General features: G+C 36.9%; 1 protein-coding gene across 3 annotated transcripts in view; it reads left to right on the forward strand.

Annotated features, from left to right (window-relative positions):
• The window catches only part of TMTC2 (transmembrane O-mannosyltransferase targeting cadherins 2), a 412,955-nt gene that overhangs the window by 335,312 nt on the left and 59,994 nt on the right, over positions 1-17,649 (forward strand). For all 3 annotated transcript variants that reach the window (XM_045464999.1, XM_045465000.1, XM_045465001.1), the window contains exon 11: positions 10,567-10,630. In XM_045464999.1, coding sequence (XP_045320955.1) covers positions 10,567-10,630 — 64 coding nt within the window. The remainder of the gene's footprint in view (positions 1-10,566; positions 10,631-17,649) is intronic.

Raw genomic sequence — 17,649 nt, forward strand, 5'->3', positions numbered from 1 at the left:
GGTACTTAGGAGACAAAATTGGCATGGTTTGGTGAAGGAAAAGAGTATAAGGCAGGGTATGAGGGAAAGAGCTGATGTCTCCCTGGTTTGTCTTGGTTGACTGGATTAATGGCTACCGTCCTATCCAAAATCAGCAATTTAGGAAATGTTGTATTTCAAGGAATGGTTTGAACACATTAATTTAACTTACCTTTCCTTGGCTAATTCCAGTGAAATTGCCCAAAGAGTCTATTAATGAGGAAAAAATTGCTTATCACAAATCCAAAAAAAAAAAAAAAACGTTATTCCACCTGGATGAGACTAGATTGGGAGAGGGAACGTCCTGGGGCTAACCATCAACGGACAAATCTTCATCTTATTGGGACCTTCCAGAGGCTTGAAATTTGAGAAATTTCAAACAGACCGATTTCAACTCTCAGTAGTGGATAGTGATCTGTCTGTGTAGAATTAGCACATAGAAAGTTTGAAATATAGGATTTCAAACTGTCAATTCAGATAAGAATGACAAATCAGATGTACCAAAGTAAAGAACCCTCATGAAAGCAGTGAGATTTACATTAAACCCAAGAGCCACTTAGGCTATCTATAAATTCCTGCTATTTAGGTGATTCACAAGAATATTATGTGGTATGAAAGAATTAATGCTGTTTACCAAATGTGTAGGCCTTCCACCTTCAATAAACGTAAAAGAATTATACTTTTCTGCTTCTTCCAAGTTGAAGACCTTTATGGATCTTATTTGGGTTGTTGAATGTGTGTGGATATGAATATGTCACTTTTGAGCCAAAGCTGTAAGAGTCCAGGCCCTTCCCTTTTCTAACTTGGAAATTGTGGAAATTGATCCTGAAATGACCAGAGGCGGACAGACCTCCCTACTCATGTGCACTGAATGAGTGAGTGAGAAATAAACTTTGTTGTCTTACTTCACTGAGATTTAAGGTGTGTTTATATTACCACAGTGTCACCTAACCTAGCCTAACTGACACAGAAAATATCTTTGAAAATGAAATAGGTGGTTTGAAAGAGGAACAGTGTGACATTAGAAAAGATTACTGAGAGATTAATAGGATCTCTGAGGTTATAACTGCAGTGGAGGTAATGGATAATTGTTAGACTGATAATTTATTTTATTATTATGTTCTAAGTGTTTTTTTTATTTTTGAGAGAGAATGAGAGTGCACAGGAATGTGAGGAGGGGAGGAGCAGAGAGAGAGGCAGAGAGAAAGAGAATCCCAAGCAGGCTGCATACTACATACTGCATAACAGCAAAGAGCCTGATGCAGGGCTTGAACTCACTAATTGTAAGATCATGACCTGATCTGAGATCAGGAGTCAGATGCTTAGCCAACTGAGCCACCCCAGCATCTGGTAGGCTGATAATTTAAATAGAAGTTACAGGTATCTTTTCAGAACTTAAATCATAAGTACTAAAGACATCAAAATGGTGACTGAAAGGATAAAAGATTGGAGGGTGGATTGAGAACATTATATACATACTCATAATTACACATATGTTAGTATAATTGTATGTAGGGTACAGGTATGTATATATACCATATATAGTGTATATGTGGCATGTATATAGATGTGATACATAGTCTTATTTGTGTATATATAAAGATGATGTGTAGTTACATGCCATATATGTGTGTGTGTAGTCATGTTTAGCATTTATACATATATGTAGTTTTATTTGGTTTTGTATATATAAATGTTAACATAAATAGAAAATTTCTGAAGGCGAGCATAGAACACATTAGGCATTATCAACAAACAGAAAATTTCCAAGCTAGGATGAAGGCCTCCGTCATCGTATTGAAAGCAAAACTGCCGAAAATAGACCTCCTCCTAAGCTTGCCTTCATGTCTGGGTCACACTTTTTAGTTGCATACTGAAGAATTCTCTCTTGCCAGTTTAAGCAGAAGCAGAATTTATTAGGAGAGTATTCTGTAGCCCACAGGCTCTCTCTTGGGCTTGAGATCACTCTACACAGTCAGAAGTAATGCCCAACCAACTAGCTTTCTATGGGACTCAGCAACTTTTGCAGTCCCAAGCTCCACCACCATCACCCACAAGGAACCAAGCAGAGCAAGCCCCACGTTCATTAGATGGTCCTCCTGGGTGCAGCCGCCACCCCGTTCGGCTTATTGCTGACCTTGTTTCTCTTGCAGCTGCATCTGATTGGTGAAACCTGAGTCATGGGTTGGACTCTTGGCTACTAGAGAGTTGGAAGACGAGGCAGTTGGCTTCTGCCTTCTTGGGAAGGTGGGGTCCACATCGTGGCTGATTACCAAATACATTTATAGGGAGGGTGATCACAGATGTCGAGTGGCCTCACATAATGAATATTAACCATATGTGTTGACATTTTTAGTACTTCAAATAAAATGGGAAAAGTACTGGATGCTTCCAGATGCGAGCATTATTAAAAAGGAGATTGGTTATCATCAAAGGAAAATAATCAGAGGAATTTAAAATGCTAGAACTCAGTAGAGTTATATCTAGAGAGTTGTAAGAAGAAAGTATTGAATCAGTTATTCTATTAGGAGCATTTTGTATGAATGAATTTACTCAGTGTTCTCCTAGAACTAGAAGCTAGAGATGGCACAAAGATACTTGGGAGATACTGGGAGGAAGTCCAGAGGCACTAAAAACAAACTTTACCTGATTCACAGCATTCATGGACTCTGGCGGAATTTTTTTGTTTTTTCATCCACTTAACAGGGTAAGGGAAGAACAAAGGTAGCATTTATTTAAGTATGTTCTGTCTGCCTGGTGCTGTATTTTGTGTTTTATATCTGTCACTCTCTTAGTTATAATTGCACATATGTGAAGTAGACAACAATATTCGCATTTGACTTACGAAGATACTGAGGCTTTAAAAAAGCCCATATCTCCCACAGTTGGTAAAGTAAAGCTGGGATTTAAATTTAGTGTATTCTGGCCAAGTATAACTGTTTTTACTGTGTCAGGTTAGCTCCCTCATGTCTTTATGACTGGGTGACTATGTAGAGGCTGCGATTCTTGAATTTATTGTTGGAGAAAGGATTTATAGAGTAACAGGTTATCAAATGTGTAAGTCCTAAACAGTAAGACCCTTCCAATATTATTAAATTATCTCTTTATGATAAATTTTAGAAAAGTAGAGTTATAGTCATAGGAGGGAGAACTCCACGTTTGTACTCTCAAAGAGATACCAACTTTTTAGACTGGTACAGTGTCTGACAAAGGACACACTTAAAGCTGCACGAAGCATGAACTTCTCTTTTTTCCAGGACTAGGGGCCAGGTTGTCGCTGCTCCCTAAGGTAGTAAGGACCTGCACTGTACCAGCTGATTCCCATTGCTTCCCTGATTTCTAATGAGCAGAAGGAGTATTTGAAAAAGAATTGTTGTCTTTAAATTTCTGTACTGGACACAATCTTATATAATTAAATATGTTAAAATTAGAGACTTTAAATATACTAATTTCTTTATAAATTCCACTAGAAGTGACATAAAATTGAAAAAAAATGTTTATTAATTTATCTTGAGAGAGAAAGAGAGTATGATCAGGGCAAGGGCAGAGAGAGGGAGAGAGAGAGAATCTCAGGAAGGCTCTATGCTGTCAGCACAGTGCTAGACACGGGGCTCAATCCCACCAACTGTGATATCAGGACCTGAGCTGAAATCAAGAGCCAGCCACTCAACTGACTGAACCATCTAGGCACCCTTAAAGTGAAATTCTTAAGAAAGAAAGGAACAAAATCAAATTATTTCTCAAAGTGGATTGGAAATGTGTACACACACACACACACACACACACACACACACACACACACACACATTGGAGATATATTTTTTTCAAAGCTCTCCTAGGCCTTTCGTCTTTAATACTTCCAAAATTACCAAAGACCCCTTGAAAAGTCATTGGATTCTTCAATTATAAATTGTACTTTACTGCCAACTTTTGGTCCAGAGGGGGTTTATTTCAACTAGGTTGTAATGGGTTGTAAGGTCTTTAAAGCAAAGGGCAGTGGCAGATGAGGTTGAAGGTTGCATCTTCCAACCGAGTGCCTCTCCAACATGAATGTGCATGTGAATCACCTGGGGATCTTGTTAAAATGCACGTTCTGATTTAGTATGTTTGGATGGTGCCTGAGGTTTTACACTTCTAACAAGTCCCGGGTGATACTTAACAATGTTGGTTCTCAGATCACCCCTGCAAGCAAGTTCTATCTTGCCTGTCTTCTTTCCACCCGTCCCAACTCCTTCTCCCCACCCAAGCTTTATGAATTGAACATAAGTAGTTATTTACTATATATGCATATTATAACTGACATTGCCAATAAACATTTCCTCCCTTTTAATATCTCCAGTACATTTTGTTATATAATCTTTTCAGACATAGGCTTAACCTGTCCTTCGCAGCCCTGAAAGATCTGAGGTCATGAAAGAATAAACTCAGACTCTCAAGGGGCATCAAGAAGTTTCTAATTCAGGAATCTTTTGTGAAATTACACCATCAGCCTCGCCTTTTCCTTGATTATTGCTACATGTCTGCTTTACCTCACCATCTTTTATGTGTAGAACCAAGATGGATGTCAACAGATCATGTAGCCTATTTTTGATGTCTTGACAGAGAACTTTTCATTTAAGGTGATTTGATGGTTATAAGCGATATCTTCTAGGAGTTCTATTAGAAGGATCTTTTCTGCTTCATTGTTGGTATATATGTGTGACTCTGGTTTTGCCCTTTTAAGATTTTCCACACACTTTTATGTCTTTGTTTACTTCAGTTCTACTTCTATTCCTATTATACAACTTATCAATTACAATTAAAATTGAGTGCTGCTTTGAGTAACTTAAGTCACACTTCAGTTTATCTGTTGGCAAGAACCCAGGAAAACTCAGCTACTGTTTCATTTTACTTTGATGATGTGAGAAAAAACAGTTCTCTAGTTTAGAAGGAGGAAGAGTGAGGGGCCTGGGTAGCTTAGTCAGTTAAGGGCCCGACTCTTGGTTTTGGCTCAGGTCATGATCTCATGGTTTGTGGTTTTGAGCCTGCCATCGGACTCTGTGCTGACAGTGTGAAGCCTGCTTGGGATTTCCCTCTCTCTCTCTTCTCTCTCTCTCTCTCTCACCCTCTGCCCCTCCCTGGCTTTCTCTCTCTCTCAAAAAAATAAATAAAAATAAAGATAAGAAAAGAAGATGGAGGAGATGATTCCTCCTCAAATTATCCTTGAGAATAATCACCAAGACTTTAATAAAATATTATCTTTTGTATGAGTCAAACAGTGGTTATTATCCATGTTAAGTAATTTTTAATTTAAAATTGACAGTTCACAGCTACTAATAATCAGTCTTCTAAATGTTATTAAAGTTTTTTTATAATTTAAAGGAAGTAATTTTGAATTTAGCAACCTTTAATTTTATAATTCTCACAGAATACATACAAATGTAGGCAGTTATAAATGATTCTGTTAATCAGATTCCTTTTAAACATTTCACAGAGTATATTGTTATTTCATAACGTAATTGACTCCCAATTTTTTTTTTATATATCTTTTCTTTTAAGAATATTGGGCCATAGGGGCACCTGGGTGGCTCAGTCATTTGAGCATCTGACTTGATTTCGGCTCAGGTCATGATCTCAGGGTCATAGGATCGAGTCCTGCGTACGGCTCTGTGCTGAACGTGGAACATGCTTAAGTTTCTTTTTCTCTCTTCCTCTCTCTCTCCCCACCCCTACTGCAGCCCCTCTGCCCGGCTTACATGCTCGCACTCTCTCTCTCTCTAAATAAAAAAAATAAAAATAATAAAAACCATAATATTGGGCCGTAAACCTGTGTTCCAAAAGATACTTTTCTATTATAACACTAGGGAAGGGAGTCAGATACATGAAATATATTTCTATATTGTTTAACAGATACAGGTTTCATAGTCCCATGTACAAAATGGAATTCTTTAGTAATCAAATAATGACATTTGTTTCTGACTTTCATTACTTTTTGTGTTCACTCTGAACCCACCTTTTCACAGATGGCAAAAAAATAAATTTTAAAAGATAGCCCAGTCCAGTGAGTTTTTGGGAATTCAAGGTTTACTTCATAGTCCAGTTTACAAATACCATCTAGGCTTTTTTTTTTTTTTTTTTTTTTTTTTTTTTAACTTCCTTACCTTTCCTGGCCCTGAGGGACCACAGATAATATTGAAGAGGGGAAGGGCTCTACGTATATGATTGTCAGGAGTTGGCAATGAGATAGGAGCCAACTGATCAGCTGAATCTCCAGCTGATAAATCTGTTATTGGCATAGATGATAAGGGACATAACTTTTCTTATGTTAATGTTAATTCTCAGGTGTGTCATGTTAGATGGGGGTAGTCACCCACTTGGACCCAGTGTAGCTTCCTGGCATGAATGATTTTTATTACTCCTTATTTCATTTCTGGCTTTATAAAGTCTGTTGTGGTTAAAAACTCAAGGATGTGTACATCTGGCCTGGGAGATTCCTTGGGAGAGCCACTGCTTTTCCTCTTTACCTACCTTCTGAGTCTTCTACTTGGACACGTGGGGAACTTATGATTGCCCTCCATATGTAGTTGTGACCCTTCTCTAAAAATGGGAGATTGTGGGGGTAGAGAAGTGAATATCCAACACAGTTCTCACTTTTCCTCATTCCCCCTTTCTTCACCTTTCCCCTGAGTTCCTCCTCTTCCCCCTTCTTGAGGTATATGAAGCAAAATAGAACGGTGCATTTCATTCTGTTCTTACAACTATCATGTGCTCCGTTTGGTCTGGTGAAGTTCACTTCTATCAGTATGGAAGATGGAGATGGAAGGAAGTAAACCTATAATTGCAAATGTCCTCCGTATTCTCCCCTTTTCAAATCTCATCTCTTACACTTAAATCATGTCTTTTAAACAGTATAATCAAAAAGCATATCTTCTTCCTTTCTTCGTATTTGGTGTAGAAAATTTTGTAGTCACCTGCCACAGAACAATATATCCCATATCATTCTGCTACAAATCAGTGTATACAAAGATACTGGCATGATCCCGTGGTTCACATACTTAGCTATAGAATCTATGACTCCCAGATCAGTCACTTACCAGCCATATAACTTTGGGGAAGTTATCGGCTTCTTTAAGCTTCATTTTACACATGTGCAAAATGGGGATTGTAATAGCAGTTACTTCATGGTGGTGTTGGAACTTGGAATAATCAATTCCTGGTATTTTATAAGTGATGCATAGAGGATTTAGAAATTTCCTGTCCTAGAGACAAAACAGGGAAGAAAGAAAGGGTATAGGTATTCAGGAAAAGTTATTCATCAGCTTCTTAAATACTTCTATCCTAGCAGTCCTGGCAACCTGGGTTCTGCAGTTAGTCCTAACAATTCAGAGGTGGAGGTTCTTTACAATTCAAGAATCCCCTGAGCAACTAGCAGAAGATTGCTAATTTCCTCAGTTTCAAATGTTGAATAATGATTCAGTAATTTTTGCGATTAAGATTTATTAAGCAGTCCCATGATGTTTCTTGCAGAGGTGAGTAAGAAATACAGCATATACTGTAGAGTGGACACTGGACAGTTCCTCATGAGTTTTGTCTCTCGTCTAGAGAATAAAACAAGAATATAAGTGAACACACGGTGGGTAGAATTGGCATACTCTTTCCCCTATAGTCCTAGAGTGAAAATTAATTTTCACAGTTATGTGACAAATCTAATAAACTCTATTTTTTTTCTATTTTGTTAGAATATCATCAATTTTACTTATAGCTTAAGAAACTAAGACTCCTAAACTAGATATTTCCTTTGGGAATTAAACTACTAAAGACAATGAAGACTTTAAAAACTAACAACTACTTTTGGGGAAAAAACCTTTTTTTTCCAGTTGTGTTCATTGTTATTTTAAAGGCACATTGTATAGTGAATTCCTCAGTTTCTCCTTATCTACCTGATGAATTTAAATGTCCATAAAGATGAATATTAATGGTTGCTGTACTTCCCATGTTAGACATGTATTGGTCGATTTTGCTTCAAAGTAACTTACTTCTTTGTAGTATTAAGTTACACTAATTTCCTACCTCCCTGCCTTTTATTTTCCTCTGGAGAAAACCCTTCCAGGGCATGACCTAATGAATTCTGGTTCAGATTTCCAAATGAATTTGAACCAAAGTGATTCTATAATTTGGTGGAGCGAACCTTCATTAAATACCCTAGCAAGGAAATTTTACTGTTTCATACCAGACTAAAGTACATTTCTTGACATATTGAAATTGAACTTCAACATTTATGAGAATATAAATTGCAACAGCACATTGTAACTGTCATGAGTCCAGTAGAGCCTTAGGTCAAGGGTTTTTACTTTCTCTGTAACCCCATTAAAAATAGCAATGTTTCTAATTATTTTTCCTTTAAAAATTAGAAAAATATGTCCTGGTCTCCAGAGAGATGTTATCTTCAGTTATTCGTATAATTTATATGGTTGCATGGGGTATGTCTTTATAGTTTTTATTTGCACTTGACCAAAGTGCAAATTCAATTTTATAGGCTAATTGAGCCTTCTCTTTTAAAATCTGAATGTGATTTTCTAATTGAGAGCATTAATTTTTGTTTCTGCTCTTTATTCCTGACCTCTTTGCCATCTTCTCACCCCAAAAGCTTCCCCACCCCCAGTTCCACCAGTTTGGGTATTTCTTTATTTTGTATTCAGTATAATTAACATACAGTGTTAATTACTTTCAAGTGTAGGATACAATGATTAAACATTTCTATATATTACTCAGTGTTCTTCAGGGTAAGTGTGCTCTTAATCCCCTTATCTATTTCACCCAACCCCCACCCAGCTTCCCTCTGGCAACCACCAGTTTGTTGTTCTCTGTATTTAAGAGTCTGTGGTGGTGGGGGCCTGGGTGGCTCAGTTGTTTAAGTGTCCCGCTCTCTTGGTTTCGGCTCAGGTCATGATCTCATGTTTCGTGAGTTTGAGCTCCATATCCAGTTCTCCGCTGACAGTGTGGAATATGCTTGGGATTCTGTCTCTCCTTCTCTCTCTGCCCCTCCCCCTGCTCGTACTCTTTCTCTCTTTCTCTCTCTCTCTCAACGTAAATAAATAAACATTTTTAAGAAATGGTGTGTGAGGGGTTGTTTTGCCTTTTTTCTTTGTTTCTAAATTCCATGTATGAGTGAAATCATATGGTATTTATATTTCTTTCTCTGACTTATTTCATTTGGCATTATACCCTCTAGGTCCATCCATGTTATTGCAAATGGCAAGATCTCACTGTTTTTTTTATAGCTGAGTTATATTCCATTGTACTCCATCAGAAGCTTTTGAACAATTTCAAAAGAGATTACTCCAGTTTTCCTTCAGACCCCAAGCCATTGATTACTACTGTTTACATTGTAGGTGTGCTATATGCATCATCTGACGTTGAATTTGACATTTGTCTATAGCATCTCTATACTCTTCATATACAGTCACTGGATTACCACATACCAGCAAGAGCTTGTAGCTCTTATTACTTATCATCTTTGAAGGTTTTCTGAAGCACCATTGCATGGTTGAAAAACATGCTACGCTGATGGCTAATTGGCTGAGCTTCCTCAGGACTCTGACACTTGATTTCTCCTCGTAACCCGTTGGCTGAGCCTAGGGGTCTGTTTTGAATTGCAAGAATAGACAATGCATAAACTTAGTAAAATTCAGGGGATCTTATTGTATAAATCAACTGCACCACTCCTGGTATTCAGTGTTAGTCAAGATGAACTGGGTATTTGAAGGATGTGGGAACTACAGAACTCTCTATAGGCTGGAGAACATAGCTTGAATCAGCAGGAGACAAGGTAGCCCCAGAAATGTGAAGAAGTAGGACATGCGACAGCGACTGTTTACGGGGGGGTCTGACCAAGAGATAGCTTATTGCTTCCACGATTGTCAGTGAATTCTAGCCATTCTTTCATCTTCTCTCATTCAGAAATGAAAGTCCCAAGCAAGAACATGCAGTTAGCTGAGACTATGTCATGTGCCCACCCTGGTACAGAGAGTCAGCAGAGGAAGAATCTGAACTTTTTTTTTTTTTTTTCCCCTGTAGGCTACACACAATAGATGGTTCCCCTCCTAAACTGGAAACAAAATGTATTTCTGGATAGATACAGACATTTTATTTTAAGAACTTAAGATTTTTCTGGGATATCATGTTGAAAATGGAGACTCCCAACCCTATAACATTATCTGTGTTAGATTAGAAAAGAAGAATAACATTTCTTATCCCTAATATGTAAATTTAAACTAATAATGCCTACTGAGTACATTATGTTGAAATACTATTTATAATGCCTTAAACACAATAAGTACATTGCCTACATTCAATTTAATGTATTGAATTGCTAAAGCAATTTTTTTTGCTAAAGCAACTTAAGGTTTGATTGGTATGATTGTAATATTTTAAAAAATTAATATTGGTATGATTGTAATATTGTAAAAAGTTAATATTTTAAAAAGGTAATGATTCTGTTCACCTCTCTGCAATTTTAAAATAAATGATATAGTTTGATTTTTTTTTTTTTTTTTTAATCTTTAACAGGCAGGCTAGCCTCAACGAAGCAGCCGAGAAGTACTATGATCTGGCGGCCAGACTGAGACCTAATGTAAGTACTTCGCTAATGAGAAACATTACTCAAAGGGATAGATTCACAGCATGTGATAGCTTTAGATAAAGAAGTCTCCTGATGCTGGGCTTTTTCCTCTCTGGTCCCTTATTCCGAATACCCACTAAATGGCTAATTCAACAATCAAATCTGCCGGTCTCAAGCCTCTTTCTTTTTGCAGAGGTACAAATTGCTGTTTTCTATCTTGTGTAAACCACCATACAGTTTTATCATTTGAATACACGTCTTAGTGTTATTAAATACTTGGCATCTGATTGGCTTTTAAAATTAGTTCCTTGAAAGTATTTTTGCTGTGGCGTTTAATACCTAAGGACTTCCTAACATCAGAAGCTTTTTTTGATCTTTACATACACTCAAACCTTGAGTCATGCCTCTTTCCTATTCCACGGTCCTCATTTCTAATAACTGTGCTTGTCAACTTTATCAAGTATGTTTTTATTAGAATTTTCCCTGAGTAATCACACTTCCATAAAGTGGGATGGATATAAATTAGATCATTACCATTGAAATAGAGTAACCATCTATGAGAAAATAAGAACTGGTTTTATATCTGTCTTCTAAGCCGTTTTTTATTCGCCGCACATCACTGACCTCTGGCGCGTTGCTTTTATTCTCATACACCCTGCTCTGCATCACCCTCCAACACTAAAACCTTCTCCCCTTACTCTCCAGATTTAGACTGTCTATTGAGAAATTAATTTTGAAACAGTAATGAAAATGCATGTGTGATGTGACTACAAATAATGGGATAAGTCTCATTTTTATACAGTAACTCATCCGTTGGGCAAACGACTATGGAGTGCCTGCTTTGTGATAGGATACAGATATTTGATTTCATTCCCTAAAAGACTACATAATGTAGCAGAGAAGACGGAACATAATCAACTAGTTGAAACACAGTGTGGCAATTCCTAAGCAGAGGTATATACAGTCCTGTGGGAGCACAAAAGAGGAGGATTAATGTTCCCTGAACGCTACCCACAGGGGGAGTAGCTTTTTTTTTTTTTTAAGCAGATATAACCACATGTAATCTTAGCCCTCAATGTCCGTGCCCCCAGTTTCATTAATTATGAGGTACTTCAAGAATCAGCGAACTGTGTGCAACAGAAGAAAATAATTCAATAGTTGTAATGGTAAGAACAATAATAGCTGAAATTTATTAAACACTGATTATGTGTCAGGCATCATGTTAAGTACTTCACTGATTGCTCACAACAACCCACAGGTACTTCTGTGGTCCCCGTTCTGCTGAATCTTGGAGAAATTAGTAACTCACTCAGTATCATGACTGGAGAGTGGGATCCCATGATAACCCAGGCCTCTCTGTGCCTAAGAGAATGCTTGCTGGAAAAAATGCAGTTATATCTTAGGAAATGCAAACCAAAAGTCTAGGAAACGAAAAAGAAAAATGATTCCCTCATTTATGTATTTGGTAAATATTTACTGAGTACCTGTAGTGCCAAGCACTATTCCAGGCACTGAATACACAGCAATGCATAAAACTGACCTGAGTTCCTGTCTGTTAGGAGCTTACAATTTAGTCTGAGGAGATGAAGCAGAAAAATAAGTAAAGTATATATGGCATCAGACAGTGATTAAGTGCTTTAGGAAAAAAACAGAGCAAGAAAAGGGGAGTTTGGAGGTACAGGGAGAGATAGGCAGGGGGCATAGCTTTGTGAATGCCTGAGATGGGCCTCTTTTTATAGCATTATTTTTAAAAAAAAATTTTTATTGTGTATTTATTTTTGAGACATAGAGTGTGAGCAGAGAAGGGGCAGAGAAAGAGAGGGAGACACAGAATCCAAAGGTGGCTCCAGGCTCTGAGCTGTCAGCACAGAGCGCTCCACAGGGCTCAAACTCCTGGAACCTTGAAATCATGACTGAGCCGAAGTCGGCTGCTTAGCCAACTGAGTCACCCAGGCGCCCCTGTATAGCATTTCTAAGGGTTGAATATGAAATCTTTAATTATTATAACTTCAACTGAAGATGAGAATCAAGGGGTTTTTTTTTTTTCTTACCTTTTTTTTGTTCCCTTCACAATGGTTAATATAAGGCCCACAATATACATAAAAATGGTGATGTTAAGTTCAACTTTTACTCACTGAGTATCAGTCACTTGAGTATCACTTTTATTTTTGCTAAGTAGTTGATCAAATGGTCTTCTTCAGCACATTATAATGGATTAATGAGAAAAGAGGTATCTGAGCTATTTGACCTGACCTAAAAAAATGAAAAAGAGGCATTCCAGATTTAAGCCAGACTCATGAGCTTGTTTATTTTAAATGGCCAGCCAAATCATAAAATCAATATTTAATCTCCCAATGTAAAGCCATTTTTTTCTGAAACCCCAAAAAGTTTCTTCATAAACATGCCTCAGAAAAAAATGCATTTATTCAAATTCTACTTCCTTTATCTGGTAGCAATAAATTAAGTATTTTATGGATTCAGATAGAATAGGAAGTTCAAATTTAACAATAAGTAAATGATGTTACAGTTGTGGGTCAACAGATGTGGTCTTTCCCTAATCTGTTTTATGAATTGTGTTTTGGTTTTCTGTATGTAATCTAGGTAAGTAAGTTGCCACCATGGCAAGACTGATAAAATAAAGACATTGGCAGTAATATATAAGTTTGTGTTCTGAACCAAGGAGACCTATTTAAAACAATAGTCCATGTAGTGATTTATTAGTGGTTAGCATCTGATCCAAATTAAAGTATCCATCAAACATTTATCTTGATCATAGCTGTTATTCTCTTTGTCCTGAAAACATTCTATGTTATTTCTGTGCTTTAACTTAATAAATTTCAGTTCCCTGCTTGGAAGAGGACACAGTAAACAGACCTCCATTCCCCTTCTCTCTAAGTAGTTTCACTGTCTTTTCTATTTTTCTTGTCTACACAGTAATCTAATCTTATTTTTCAAAGGGCATTTTCTTCTGTTGTTAGAACGTCCAACTGTAACAATCAGTAGCTGTATGTGGGGGACCGTTGGCAATGCTCATGTCAGATCATGATTGTACACAGTAAAATATGTGGCTGCAACCTTGTGTCCTGCCACTTACTATCACCATATGAACAATATTGTTATTTGTGGCATGTATTTCTCTCTTAATAAAATACCTATTCCATTTTTTCAGTTTGTCCCACGATGAATTTCTTTATTCCTTTCTATTCTACAAAAGCCATATGTTTTTTCATACAATTTGCTTTAAAACTGTCAACTGACTTCTTGGGATATTTTATGTACAAAGAATTCCAGTGAACAAATGCTAAACTAATGAAAGTCTAAATTAGTGGGCACACATAATTTTAAGTGTTAGATTATGATATTGTCTCTTTACAGAGGTATTCAGTATATTGTCATTTACTGAAGTAAATGGCACTGAAGTAAATGGTTACATTTTATTACCAAAATGGGACCATTAAATTTTTTAATTCTATTTATTTGATTTTTTGGGGAGGTAGGAGGGAATACTCTAATCTTTTTTTTTTTTTAATTTTTTTTTTTCAACATTTATTTATTTTTGGGACAGAGAGAGACAGAGCATGAACGGGGGAGGGGCAGAGAGAGAGGGAGACACAGAATCGGAAACAGGCTCCAGGCTCTGAGCCATCAGCCCAGAGCCCGACGCGGGGCTCGAACTCAGGGACCGCGAGATCGTGACCTGGCTGAAGTCGGACGCTTAACCGACTGCGCCACCCAGGCGCCCGGGAATACTCTAATCTTAAATGTCATACTACATTAAAACATTTTTATAATGGGAAAACTCTTTACCAAAATTGCCATTTTAAGTTTTTCCACTCTTAGTTTTTCATTTGTGTAAATAAAACTGATCTCTCTGTCCAGGTTACTTTAAAAAGACAACACTCTTTATCTTCTCTCACTTATGCATATTAAAAAATGCTGACTCTTGAGGACTAGAGGGAACATTTAAATGAAATAGTTTTGTTCCTCCTGTGGGAATTAAGCCAAATTCTGCATTAACTTATGGATTTTTAATTTTTTTCTAATGTGAAGAATGGGGAATTTGCATAATACAAAGTCACCTACTTGTACTTGGCTTTTAGCAAACTCTAGAAGCTAGAAAGAGGTAACTATTAATGATCCTGTCTAAAAATCTTGTATTTTTCTGGATGTAATTGTTTGCAATCTGAATTCATTTAATTTATTTTTTTTTATCAAGTGCCAGATTTGTGAAAGACTCTATGCCAAGTGCAGTGGGATTTCAGTTATGAAAAATTAACCCTGACCCGGAGAAATGTACTATCTCATGTGAGGAGGCAATGGAGGAGAGAATACTTAGATTCATATCCCCACAATTCAGGGCAGTAAATAATGCTGCATAATACGTACTTTGTGAATGCTGTAAGGTAGTGCTAGAAAATTATTCAGGAGAAAGAAATCACTTTCAGCTGAAACCTAGAAGGCACTGAGTCCGAGTAGGAAACTTAGATAATCATGAAATGATAGGATGTTTATAGGCAAATATTTTAGAAGGAGGAGGAGAAAAGAGAATTCTGGCAGGTAGGGACATATACATGAATAAGGACATGGAGCTGAGAAAATGAATGAAGCACAAGGAATAGTAAGCAGATATAGTTTATATATTGGCCAGGGTTGGGGACAGAGAGAAGAATAGGGGAAGATAGAACTGGAAATGAAAATAAAACCAGATGAAAGGCATTGAATGCCATACCAAGAATTAGGAGTTTGTATTCCCAGAAGTATGTTGAACAGGATGACATAATGAAAGTGATAAGTTAGGATGGCCATTTATATGATGTAATGAAGAATGTGGGTTGCATTTGGAAAAGTAGAGTTGAAAGATGCCACCTTGGGCAAACCAATAAAAAAAAGGCATTGTAATAGTTTAAGCAGAAGGTATAATCCAAAAGTACAGAAACATAGTGGAATGGAAAAGAATATGCAGGGGAAATAAGTAGATTATTTGATGGGATGTGAGTAGGAAAATTAGTTGGCCCAATGAGTGTTCCAAAATTTCGAATATAGGTAACTTGGAAGAAGGAAAAAGAAATACCCCGAACAGAACTGCGGCAGTTGGAGGAGTATGTTTATTTCAAGACAAAAAGGTTAAGTTTGGACCCAGCAGATTCTGAGTAAGAAGTAGGATATTATATTTGTCCATGGGACATTCCTATCAAGTAGGCAGTTGGAGGAAAGGCCCCAGTTAGGATTAGAGACGTGGGAGTTGTTTGCAGAAAGGAGATAGTGCCACAGCAGTAGTTAAGATCACTGAGGGAAAGCTGTACAAAGGTAGAGAAGAGAGACAATTTCAAATCCCTGGGGATGTCTACATTTGGAATGTAGGATAAGGAAGACATGAGACAGTGACAGAACATAGAAATCAGTATTAATGAGCAATTTCCAGTGCTGCTAAAGGTAAAGGAAAACAGAGACTAAGAACGTCCACTGATAATCAGAGAATAAGATGCCATTGGCCACCTGGTACAGTTTTGTGCCGGTGATGTGGGCAGAAGTTTGTAATGTGTTACGGAAATGGAGAATTGGAAACAGAGAGTGTAAAATTATTCTGTAAGTTTGCAGGTAAATCAAAGAGACAGGGAAATACCAAAAATTGTCAAGTATATATTTGTTAAATATTAAAGGCAGGTGTTGAGATGTGTGCGTGTTTAAATATTAGAGATTAAAAATGTGTCCAAGTACAGGATAGAGAAAAGGAAATACCAGAGATCCTCAAAGATCATTTTCTCCCCAGGGACTGAAGAACAGAAAGTAGACTGAAGATCTAAAAGGGGGAAAAAATTAGAAAAAGAGGAAGCATAAGCTTAGGTGGTAAATTACTTATATCAGTTATTTGCTTGTCTGCTGATCCTGTGGAAAGACAATTTGAGGTCAAAGACCTGTGGATGGCTGGTGTGCTGAGATGCACAGTAGGTAGTAATTGATATAGGTCTGACATATCTATATGTGATAAATGCCAATAGAATAATAGTTTTGCAAGATATGTCATTAAGCCATTTATTTTGTGATAATTTTAAATAAAGTTCTCAAATAACTGGGAGGTTACTTCTCATTTTGATTCAACCTTTCCAACTTTTATGCTAGATGTTGTATTCATTCTTTATCTAACATGTATAATATTTTATAAATGTTCTATCGTGTGCAGTTATTATATATGAATTAAAGGGGAATCTGTTCCAAGGATCAGATTTTCCAGTAGAAAATTACATACATACATTGTACTTTTCCTAGGCATCTAGAATATAAATTATTTCAAAGCATTATTATAAAATCAAAGCCAATGTTATCCATTTGGGCTCTTTAGCAATGATTATATGTCAAGAGATAAAATGAGAAATATGAAATTCAAATAAATGAGCTTCCTACATAAGAGAGTTGCAGTTGTGTTATAAGATGGCCAACATATTCTACAATGTATTACTTTCAATTTGGACTACCCTTTTTATGGTAAACGTGGTGGGGTGGGAGGGGAGGGTAAGAGGAGATGGCTATTCAGTAAAAATAACCACTAAGGCTGGGATTGGGGGGGCAGGTTAAGAATTAATTGTTTGGACTGTACTGATGGAAGAGATAGAAAATATTTCGAGTTACAGTTGTTTATTGATGGAAAAGATATTCTTCCACCCTAATTAGAACAAAAGACCATGAAATTAAGTTAAACAGGACAGATTCAGATTTGACCATATAAGGGATTTTGGGGGGAGGAAATTACTGAGATTGTCATTTTGTTGGGGGGAAAAGGGGTGGGGGGTTTAATAATAATTTGTCTGCGAAGCAGTTAAACCACATTTCTGCTTGTAAATGGAGGAAGAACCATATGGCCTCTTCCAAAAGTTTCCACAAGCTTCTGTGATGTGGTAAAATTATATACCATGTGTCTCTTGACTTCCAGACATTAATAATATGTGGATCCCAGAATCACCAGATTGACTTCATGAGTAAAATGTGTTTTTATATTGCACATATATTTCCCACTCTCACTAGTTATTTCAGCT

The sequence above is a fragment of the Leopardus geoffroyi genome, chromosome B4, assembly GCF_018350155.1.
Source record: "Leopardus geoffroyi isolate Oge1 chromosome B4, O.geoffroyi_Oge1_pat1.0, whole genome shotgun sequence".
Taxonomy (NCBI): domain Eukaryota; kingdom Metazoa; phylum Chordata; class Mammalia; order Carnivora; family Felidae; genus Leopardus; species Leopardus geoffroyi.